Source organism: Oncorhynchus mykiss, chromosome 9 (genome assembly GCF_013265735.2).
Source record: "Oncorhynchus mykiss isolate Arlee chromosome 9, USDA_OmykA_1.1, whole genome shotgun sequence".
Classification (NCBI taxonomy): domain Eukaryota; kingdom Metazoa; phylum Chordata; class Actinopteri; order Salmoniformes; family Salmonidae; genus Oncorhynchus; species Oncorhynchus mykiss.
The window spans coordinates 66,504,507-66,516,443 of NC_048573.1; the positions used below are offsets into that span (position 1 = coordinate 66,504,507).

The window sequence follows — 11,937 nt, forward strand, 5'->3', positions numbered from 1 at the left end:
GATAGTCCCACTGAGCGCAAACCAGATGGGATGGTGTATTCGTGCAGAATGCTGTCGTAGCCATGCTGGTTAAGTGTGCCTTGAATTCTAAATAAATCACAGTCAGTGTCACCAGCAAAGCACGGCCACACCATCACACCTCCTCCTCCATGCTTCACGGCGGGAACCATACATGCGGAGATCATCCGTTCACCTACTCTGCGTCTCACAAAGACACGGTGGTTGGAACCAAAAATATCAAATTTGGACTCATCAGATCAAAGGACAGATTTCCACCGGTCTAATGTCCATTGCTCGTGTTTCTTGGCCCAAGCAAGTCTCTTCTTCTTATTGGTGTCCTTTAGTAGTGGTTTCTTTGCAGCAAAATTTGACCATGGTTCTGATTCATGAAGTCTCCTCTGAACAGTTGATGTTGAGGTGTGTCTGCTACTTGAACTCTGTGAAGTATTTATTTGGACTGCAATCTGAGGTGCAGTTAACTCGAATTAACTTATCCTCTGCAGCAGAGGTAACACTGGGTCTTCCTTTCCTATGGCGGTCCTCATGAGAGTCAGTTTCATCATAGTGCTTGATGGTTGTTGCAACTGCACTTGAATAAACTTTCAAAGTTCTTTAATTGTTCCGGATTGACTGACCTTCATGTCTTAAAGTAATGATTGACTGTTGTTTTTCTTTTCTTATTTGAGCTGTTCTTGCCGTAATTTGGACTTGGTCTTTTACCAAATAGTGCTATCTTCTGTATACTATCCCTACCACATCACAACACAACTGATTAGCTCAAATGCATAAAGAAGGATAGAAATTCCACAAATGAACAAGGCACATCTGTTAATTGAAATGCATTCCAGGTGACTACCTCATGAAGCTGGTTGAGAGAATGCCAAGAGTGTGCAAAGCTGTCAATAAGGCAAAGGGTGGCTACTTTGAAGAATCTCACATAAAAAATATATATTTTGATTTGTTTAACACTTTTGTGGGTTACTACATGATTCCATATGTGTTGTTTCATAGTTTGATGTCTTCACTATTATTCTACACTGTAGAACATTTTTAAAATAAAGAAAAACTCTGGAATTAGTAGTTGTGTCCAAACTTTTGACTGGTACTGTACATCCTGAGAATAAGATTATAAGAAGGGTAGGGCAGGGCACTTGGTAGGGCTATATTCAGTCACCCACATTAGCACTGTCACTCTGTTGTGAAACATGCATAGCTTCGCTCTCATCAATGCTACTTACTTTGCAATAGAATTAGTCAGTGCTTGACTTGGACTGAAACAGGTGCCAGTGCTCATTTTGGGTGCCGGTGCTGTTTATATTAAGGTGCAGGAGCTCCACTACTTTTGAGACAATATTCAATTATAGGAACAGGAGTTCAAGCAGCAGAAAATGTGAGGTTTTGGTACTCAGCTCCGGTGAGATTCTGCCCAAGTCAATCACTGGAATTAGTGCTCGGCAGCATGTGTCTGTGTTGCTAGAGTTTATAAAAGGGTCAACAAACCCCTAGACTGTATACACCCCAAGGCACTACGTCCTCATTGATCGGGTGAATTAGACAGGTTGTGGCCCACATACCTGGCTGACTAGGTATGAGCTAATCGATGGACCTAAGGAATCCAACACCATTTTTGTCACAGACCAAAATTTAACACAATAGTAGTGTACTATAACAGTCTATAACAGTTTCTAACAGTGTTACCATGGACAGGCCACTCCAACGCTGCACTGTCCATAGTTATGCGCACAGCGCAGATGCAGCACAGAGCTATGACGCGAAATTAACACTGCTGGGGCTGTGCTAGTGCTATGGCACTTTCATGACTGGGAACTCGGATAAATAAGAGGTCAAATGAATACGTCAGTGCTCTTCAGGACGGAAAGTGGGAGTGCTAGAAAGAGGAATTCCGAGTTGAATTACCGTTTCAAACTATTTTCAAAGTCGAAGATCGTTTGTTTCCGAGTTCCCAGTTGTCTTGAATGCACTGATGTCGGAAGTCAGAGATCCTCGAGTTCCTGAGTTCCCAATGGTTTTGAACGCGGCATTAGTTGATATTTCACTCCCCTCCGACCTGTCACATTCCTCCACCTCCCGACACACTCGAACATCTACAGATATGGTGGGTTCTTCAATAACCCTGATTAAATAGTTAGCTATCTAGCTAGCTACTCGAAATTGTATTATTATTTCGGAATTGTTTGTCGAACTAGATAACAAGTAGATAGCCAGTTTGATTGAGCAGAACCAGCAAGTTAGCGTTATCGTAGCTAGCCAAGGTTAGCTACTTGCCATTACTGTATAGTAGTAACGCTAGCTCGTTGATATACCAGTAACTGTAATTACCCCTGTCTCCAACTGTCCCACAGATGTTAGTCTTTCTCTTGCTGACTAGTAGCTAGTTCCTAACTAGGTAAGGGTGTGATAGAAAGTTGTCTGTCAAGTTAGCTAACTTTAGTTAGCTGGGCTAACTAGCAACCACTGGTCCTTGCCCACAGGGTTGAGCAACATCATAGCTAACTTAATCTTTCTTTGAACAGTCTGACTTCTCAGAAGATCAAATCATGGGTGAGTTACAAACTAGTTCGCTAGATTAGCTAGCTAACTACTGTAGCTAGTTACTTTCCCAAAACTTTAACTAAACCAACTCTTGCATGCTGCAATCCTCAACTCAGACAGATGCCACTTTAATGTTTCTTCCTTGCTCGTCTGACTCATCTGCTTTATGCCTTGTCTGTCATTCCTCTATTGTAGCAAAGTTAGCACTATTTCCTTTCTGTCCTCTGTGTTTTCTCAAACTCCATATGCAACTGATTGTTCTTTCCAGATTGAGTTTAACCTGGATCAAATACACGGTGAGTCATTGGTGAAGGACCCTAACATTTCGCCCTTAAATCTGGGACCTTAATCTAACAGTGTTGAAAGGCATGTTGTTGGTGTGATACAGTTGCGGTAGGCACACCATAGATGTTAGCCTACAAGTACAGTGTCACTGCTATATTTCAAGACACTCAGTGAGCTTAGGCTGTTGTGTCATGTCTATTTCCTGTTTGTTTTTTCCCCCTGTCAATAGTTGGGAATAAAATAGCTATAAACAGACTTTCTATCCATGTTAGTAAACTCAGGTCTAGTATGTGAGGTAGTAATCGGCACCTCGTGTGTAGGTGCATATCTATAGACAGAGAATCCTCCTTTTGCATACCATATACTAGTTAGTTTGCATCAAACTGCATGCATTCCCAGTTGTACCATTCCCATGTACCACAAACGTTTCCATGCTATCGAAACTAGCTTGTCCCCTGGAGTGTTACCTTTCCTTTTGTGGAGTTAGAAACAGATTAGTAGATTGGTCCTCTCTCCTCCCTGGCTTGTTTAATAATTGTTGGCATAATACAGCTCTCCCTCCCACTCTCCTCCACTACCTTTATATGGTGTTGGGAAATGGAACGAAGAGGCTGGCACATTCCTGAGAACAGGAAAAAGTTCCACAACATACCATTGTCTGCCTCCTAGGGTCCTGAAGGGATATTCCATAGACCTACCCTGAAGGGATATTCCATAGACCTACCCTGAAGGGATATTCCATAGACCTACCCTGAAGGGATATTCCATAGACCTACCCTGAAGGGATATTCCATAGACCTACCCTGAAGGGATATTCCATAGACCTACCCTGAAGGGATATTCCATAGACCTACCCTGAAGGGATATTCCATAGACCTACCCTGAAGGGATATTCCATAGACCTACCCTGAAGGGATATTCCATAGACCTACCCTGAAGGGATATTCCATAGACCTACCCTGAAGGGATATTCCATAGACCTACCCTGAAGGGATATACCATAGACCTACCCTGAAGGGATATTCCATAGACCTACCCTGAAGGGTTGTGGTCAATTCCATTTAAATTCAGTCCCCCCCCCCCAACCCATCTATGTCCCTGAACTCAATTAACCTTAACAATGGACCCAATTATCCTGGGTAGATACATTTACATTAATGTGAAGTGACATACCTGGTGAACAAAGGTGTGTGTGTGTGGTGTGTGTGTGTGCTAGCTAACAGTTTTAGCTAAAATAACTTATGTGAAGTGATGCACATTATCAGTTGTTGGACTATAAGGACAGATTTTCTTTTGTACCATTCAATCTATCTCCTACTTTATCAGTTTCCAACATGTTTGCTGTTTTTCCCCCTCAGCCATTTTAACATCTTTTATACACTCACTCATTTCTTTTCCCCTCCAATCCTCACCTCTCTCATTAGAGAAGATGATCCAATGACCCTCCATTGGCCTTCCTCCAATGAGCCTTGAGAGGGAGGTGAGGCATTGAGGAAAAGGGATGGTCATACAGACAGACACTCACCTGTCCCTTTCTCTCCCTCCTCCAGAGTTTAAGGAGGCCTTCCTCCTCTTCGACAGAACCGGTGATGGAAAGATCAGCTACAGTCAGTGTGGTGATGTCATGAGGGCGTTGGGACAGAATCCTGTCAACTCTGAGGTCCTCAAGGTCCTGGGTAACCCCAAGGCTGAAGGTGAGATACAATTAGGCTTGGGAGGTGTACTGTTGAAACAATTTATTTGAAGTCATTGAACTATTTGTAGCTACTTTTTAAGTAAATACCTTCAGTTGGGAGATAAAGCAGATTGCGTTCTCCGTTTCCCCCGTCACATTATTTTACATTATGAAGCTTACCGTAGTTCCCCATAACAGTCACGCGTTTTTTAGTAAATAGCACAACGGGAGAAGCAGGTAGCAGGTGAGTCCAATTGTGTATTGACAAGGGTCGCTTTTATATTGAAAGTGAAGTGTTTTTTGGCTTCAACAGAGTGATCAGGGACATGTAACTATAGTTTTCCTTCACAGAAGATACATTACTGCAACACATTTGGCAGAAAATAGCTTCATTGTCATCGGATGACAAAGTGTAGTTCTATTCGGCTAGCAGCCACATGTAAATGGGCTTACAATGAAAAAGCAAGGTTTTTTTGTTGCAAAAACTATGCATTGCCATCATATTTCTAATGTTTACCTTAAACTACAACTACATTTCTTATTGTTTTTGCTTAAAGTTCATCTTGCATTTTACTGGAGAAAAGTAGACTGGCTACACAGAGAAAAGTAGAATGCCCTTTGGTAAATTCTCATCGAGTGAAGAAGTGCAACTGAAGCACAAAATGTTTGATACCAAACAGAAATTGCAATAAGCATTTTTATATCTGTTTGCAAAACACAGCAAGATATTTCTTATGCGTCTTCTTTTTTCTGCTTGAAAAAGGAAAAATTCTGAGGTAAACCTAAGGGTCGTGTTAACTAACTTGTTATTAATTCAGCCACTTACTTAGATAAGTTGACGGGGCATCATATTGTGTTAGCTTTCTGCCGTGTTTGAGAAGTCAAAGCCCTTTGGATGAGTTATCTATACAGCTGCCACTGCAGCTTGAGTTTCTTGCATTTTTTCTCCTCTGTTCTAGCCTGTCTGCTCCTCCCCCTGTCTTCTCAGAGCAGACAAGCCCGATGGCCTAGCGACTCCAGACTCCACCCATACACAGCATGTACACATGCTGCTCCAGAGCCAGTACTGTTCTTCCTTCAGACAAGCATGTGTCAAAACGTTGTTCATTTACACAATGTCTCTCGTTCACATTCGCTTGTCCAGAATCACCAAACATGACATTCGGTAGCTCCTACCTATATATGTATGACTTTATGAGCTGGATTGCCTAGTGGTTGGGCCAGTAACCGAAATGTTGCTGGATCGAATCCCCGAGCTGAGCAGGTAAAAATCTGTTCCCCGGTAGGCTGTCATTGTAAATAAGAATTTGTTCTTGACTGACTTGCCTAGTTAAATAAAGGTAAAATAAAAAAAGATATTTAAAAAATGTAACCGTATAGCTTCCGTCCCTCTCCTCGCACCTACCTGGGCTCGAACCAGGCACCCTCTGCACACATCGACAACTGACACCCACAAAACATCATTACCCAAGGGGAAACGACTACTTCAAGGTCTCGGAGCCGAGTGACGTCACCAATTGAAACGCTATTAGAGCGCACCCCGCAAACTAGCTAGCCATTTCACATCTGTTACACTTGCAGTCAGCAGGCCAATTGCACACTCCCTCAAAATTTGAGACAGCTGTAGTCTTTTATTGTCCCCAGAACAAGGTGTAATGATCATGCTGTTTAATCAGCTTCTTAATCCATTCACCTGACAAGTGTGGCATATCATCTTGGCAAAGGAGAAATGCTCACTAACAGGGATGTAAACCAATTTGAGCACAATAAGCTTTTTGTGCATATGGAACATTTCTGGCATTTTTATTTCAGCTCATGAAACAACTTTTTACATGTTGTGTTTTTATATTTTTGTTAAGTATATTTTATTCTGTGTCCTACTGATTGCACCGATGCATCCCTGAGAATCTCAAATCATATAATTAGCTTTTACAAGAATGAGAAACAGGAAGTGTTTTTAGGTTGTGCTTTCTAAGATGTCTACATGAGTTAGTTTGTACAGCCAACCTTTACTGACCCCTATATGTCTCTACCAGAACTTGTTTGGATTTGGGTTCTTCCAATTTTCACAAGCAAGGGCCTTATCAGGTGCACTGACCACCTTTTTGTCCAGTGACGACTCATGGGTTAAAAGGGTTGTGAGGTGTATACCCGTGTTCATTCATATCATCAATTCATCGATTTTCCTCCATTTACATTTTTTCAGAGATGAACCACAAGATGCTCGACTTTGAGCAGTTCCTTCCTATGCTGCAGGCCATCGCTAAGAATAAGGACCAGGGCTCCTTTGAGGATTTTGTTGAGGGACTGCGTGTCTTCGATAAGGAGGGCAACGGAACTGTAATGGGGGCAGAGTTACGGCACGTCCTCACCACACTAGGTTAGTTACATTCTTTTACTCTTTCAGGTCTGAGAGAGATCTTTTTACAATGTGTTTTTATCCGCAAGATTTAAATCACTGATCAAAATAATCTAATTTGGAAGTTGATTCTAAAAATGATTGCCAAAATATACTGCAAGGTTGACTCCTCTGATGAATCGATTCAGTTTATCACAACACAAATATGTAACATGAACCAGACATTTTCTGGTAAAAGGTTATTTTCAAACTGAACACCACTACACATTGTCTTCTGTAGCTCCGTTACAATGCCAGAATAGTGGGTTTGATTCCCTGCACCACCCATACGTCAAAAATATAAGCACTGCAAGTCCCTTTGGATAAAATTGGCTGCTAAATGTCATTCACCATGTACAAAAGTATGTGGACACCCCTTCAAATTAGTGGATTTGGCTATTTCAGCCATACCTGTTGCTGACAGGTGTATAACACCGAGCACACAGCCATGCAAACGCCATTGGCAGTGGAATGGCTTTACTGTAGAGCTCAGTTGACATTCAACGTGGCACCTTTCCAACTCAAACTTCTGCCCTGCTTGAACTGCCACGGTCAACTGTAAGTGCTGTTATTTTGAAGCGAAAACGTCTAGGAGCAACAACGGCTCGGCCGCGAAGTGGTAGGCCACACAAGCTCACAGAACCTGACTGCTGATTGCTGAAGCACATGGTGCGTAAAAATCCTCTGTCCTCGTTTGCAAAACTCACTACCCAGTTCCAAACTGCCTCTGGAAGCAACGTCAGCACAATAACTGTTCGTCGGGAGCTTCATGAAATGGGTTTCCATGGCCAAGCAGCCGCATAGAAGCTTAAGATCACTATGCGCAATGCCAAGCGTCAGCTGGAGTGGTGTAAAGCTCGCCGCCATTGGAATCTGGATCAGTGGAAACTGATTCATCACTCCAGAGAACCAATCTTCACCATCTGGCAGTCCGACAGACAAATTCTTGTTTGGCGGATGCCAGGAAAACGCTACCTGCCCCAATGCATGTTGCCAACTGTGAAGTTTGGTGGAGGAGGAATATAATGGTCTGGGACTGTTTTTCATGGTTTGGGCAAGGCCCCTTACCGCTACAGCATACAATGACATTCTAGACAATTCTGTGCTTCCAACTTTGTGGGAACAGTTTAGTTGACTGGCCAGCACGGAGCCCAGACCTCAACCCCATCGAACACCTTTGGGATGAATTGGAACGCTGACTGCGAGCCAGGCCTAATTGCCCAACATCAGTGCCCGACCTGACTTAATGCTCTTGTGGCTGAATGGAAGCAAGTCCTATCAGCAATGTTCCAACATCTAGTGGAAAGCCTTCCCAGAAGAGTGGAGGCTGCAAAGGGGCAACCAACTCAATTAAAGCACGTGATTTTGGAATGAGATGTTTGTCGAGCAGGTGTCCACATACTTTTGGTCGTGTAGTGTATTTTCCTTGCTTTTTATAACTCTGTCTTTCAGGGGAGAAGATGACGGAGGAGGAGGTAGAGACACTTCTTACTGGACACGAGGACGCTAATGGCTGTATCAACTATGAAGGTGAGAAAAATAGTAAAAACAGAATGATGGACGGAGACAACAGGATGAGCTATAACTGGACTAGGTTAATGTGATGTAATGATCCCACCACCCTAAACCCTTACACCACCACTACTACACCTCTTCAGTAAGTAACACCTAAGTGCAACCCAGGGAGCTCATCTGGTTATGGACCGCTGCCCTTGCATGACAGTGCATGTTTCCTTGCTGTGTGTGGATAGGTAATGTACTATAGAAGCTGTCGGGGGGAGCTTGCTGGGCTACAGTGTGTACCAGAATGAAGATGCAAACACAGCTGTTTTAGAGCCTGCTTAAATGCCCAACTATTGAAATGTCTGCATTAACAGTTGAGTAGTCAAATATTGGTATTGTGTACTGATGAAACGGTCAGCTGAAGACCTGGACTGAGGTGGTGCTAGTACTATAATACAACACAACGTCTTGTTGGGTGATCGGACCAGAATGGGAATACAAAGAGTTTGTAACATGCTGTGTGACTTTCTCCACAGCCTTTATTCGTCACGTGTCGGGCTGAGAGCCGGTACGGGTCAGGCTGCAGAGGGTATAACAGTGCTCTACCTAGGCTGTCCTGCTTAGTCTTCTAAACTACGCGCTAGAACATAGAACGCACTAGCTCTTAGAAGACAGTAACCCAACATCAACTCTGGGTGTAAATTGTTAGTCACAGATCGTCCTTGCATTACTGTACCACACATTGTCTATTAATCAAAGTAAGAATGTGTCTCCTGATCTAGGGTCCCTTTTGGTAGTATCAAGCTGTTCAAGTTTTTTTGCCAAATATAAAAGCTCTTGCAGTGGGAAAGCCTGGTGAGAGCGATGTTGTGTGGTCTGAACTGGAGGTTTTGACTCATGGTGGACTGAGACTCTGAGCATGCTGAGGCATGCTCATCTCTCTGCATGTGTATGGGCAGCCCATCTGTCTACAGAACTAGAGGGTCTCAAGTGTGTCCTTGATTCCTCGCGTCCGCTCACCTTGGACCTTGTCTTCCAATGTGTTTTGAGGAGAGTGGAATCAAGGAAATACAATTGAGATTCCCTCTTTTAGAGGGATAGTTTGTACAGTTGAAGTCAGAAGTTTACATACACCTTAGCCAAATACATTTCAACTCTGTTTTTCACAATTCCTGACATTTCATTCTAGTAAAAATGTCCCGTCTTAGGTCAGTTAGGATCCTCCACTTTATTTTAAGAATGTGAAATGTCAGGATAATAGTAGAGTGATGTTTTTATTTCTTTCATCACATTCCCAGTGGTTCAGAAGTTTACATGCACTCAATTAGTATTTGATAGCATTGTCTTTAAATTGTTTAACTTGGGTCAAACGTTTTGGGTAGCCTTCCACAAGCTTCCCACAATAAGTTGGGTGAATTTTGGCCCATTCCTCCTGACAGAGCTGGTGTACAGCTAGGTTTGTAGGCCTCCTTGCTAGCACACGCTTTTTCAGTTCTGCCCACAGATTTTCTATGGGATTGAGGTCAGGGCTTTGTGATGGCCACTCCAATACCTTGACTTTGTTGTTTTGTTAATTTGTTTGTTTACAAGAAATTAGTGGAGTGGTTGAAAAATGAGTTTTAATGACTCCAACCTAAGTGTATTTAAACTTACGACTTCAACTGTACATGCTGAGCAAGAGTGTTTGTTTTACTGGGTGTTCAGAGCTTGCTAGATAATGCTAATGTAATTTGACCACCTTTGCGGGACCAAAATAGGCCTTGGTTTGCCGTGGAGTTTTTATGTGAAAGCCCCATTTCATACTTTACACATTATGTAGTTACATAGTTTTATAATTTTGCTCATTTGGACCATGTTTCCCATAGTAGACCAGTCACTCCTGTTAACCACAGAGTTACAATGAAGCTGTAGCTAAGATCTCCCTGTACTTTAGCGCCCCCAATCTGTCTCCCCCTGATCTGTATCTTGCCTGACGACTCATCCAGAATTGAATTCTCCTGCTCTTTCGATCGCTCCACACATTGTCTGAAACGGTCATCCTGGAAGTTGTCTGTGCTGATGTCAAAATGAGGGCTGTCATCTCTCTCCCTCTCTCTTTCCCTCTCTCGGTCTCATCTCTCTCCCTCTCTCTTTCCCTCTCTCGGTCTCATCTCTCTCCCTCTCTCTTTCCCTCTCTCGGTCTCATTTCTCTCCCTCTCTCTTTCCCTCTCTCGGTCTCATCTCTCTCCCTCTCTCTTTCCCTCTCTCGGTCTCATCTCTCTCCCTCTCTCTTTCCCTCTCTCGGTCTCATCTCTCTCCCTCTCTCTTTCCCTCTCTCGGTCTCATCTCTCTCTCTCCGTCACAGAACTCGTCCGGATGGTCATGAGCGGTTGAAGATTAAGAAGAAACATTCCTTCCTTTTCTTTGTTAGTTTATTTCACCCTGTTTTTATTTCTGGTACATATTCAACTAGCTTCCATCCCTCTCCTCCTGCCTGCTCCCTTTATTGTATTATGTCTTCATGTCCTTTACAGTCCCACGTTCAGACCATGATGACCCAAGCTATGTTAATGGCCTGGCTCTTTCAATTAAGAATAAGACCAACTTGCATGTAACTAGAAGCTTGTGTGCTGCTGGCGTGACCTGCATTAACATTCCCAGATACAAACAATTCAATCTGGTTCCAGATCTGTTTGTCTTGGGACCAGGCTACTTAATACCTACACTTGGACAATGATTATTGTGATACAATACATGGCTTAGCTGAGTCAGTGGGAAGGGACCGCGTTGTGGTGGTGGGTGACCAATTACCTATTATTGTTGGCCTAGGTCCCAGACCAGTATGTGCTGTCTTGCCAACTCTGCCATGACATTAAACAGCAATGTAGTTGGCAAGACAGCACAAAGTGATCTGAGACCAGGCTAGCGAAGTCTTGTTTGGCTGGCAATGTCTCCCTTCCTATTGCTATGCAGTTTGTTAGCCAATATGTATATGAAGCCATACAATCATGCTGATGTACAAATGCAATGTTCAGTGGATTTTTGTTTTATTCTCCCTTTATTGTTGCAGCATTCAAATAAAATATTTTTTTTAAAACTGAAAGTAGTTTTTTTTCTAACAAACTTTAAACTTCTAAGAGAACATGATTTGACTGGGTGACCTTAATCAGCTATGGATATTTGTGGTCAAATCATTTTACTTCCACAAATATCTGTTTTAAAAGAAATTGTCACTTTTGTGTTCAGAAATCTGTTGCATTATATTAAGTGGACACAAGAGGGCAGTGATGTCTATTTTGGCAAAAAGACTTCATACTTGGCAGACCATGGCAACTCGTACTGTTTTAATTAATGATGGGCAGTAACCATACCAAAACAACTCCTTTTATTGACCAATTCTAAGTCTGCGTCTGCTTGAATAGTGGCTTAATGACTTCATTGTAGATGAAGGCATGCTCTAACTCAGTGGGACTGGTGTCCACTTCATTGTAGATGAAGGCATGCTCTAACTCAGTGGGACTGGTGTTCACTTCATTGTAGATGA

General features: G+C 42.7%; 1 protein-coding gene across 1 annotated transcript; it reads left to right on the forward strand.

The window, feature by feature from the left end:
• Nucleotides 1–1,969: 1,969 nt before the first annotated feature.
• Nucleotides 1,970–11,496, forward strand: LOC110532709 (myosin light polypeptide 6). The gene is made up of 6 exons (XM_021616807.2): nucleotides 1,970–2,116; nucleotides 2,535–2,562; nucleotides 4,389–4,532; nucleotides 6,720–6,893; nucleotides 8,364–8,441; nucleotides 10,759–11,496. The coding sequence occupies exons 1-6, from the start codon at nucleotides 1,985–1,987 to the stop codon at nucleotides 10,785–10,787; spliced, it is 585 nt and encodes a 194-aa protein (XP_021472482.1). The 5' UTR covers nucleotides 1,970–1,984; the 3' UTR covers nucleotides 10,788–11,496.
• The last annotated feature ends 441 nt before the right edge of the window (nucleotides 11,497–11,937 follow it).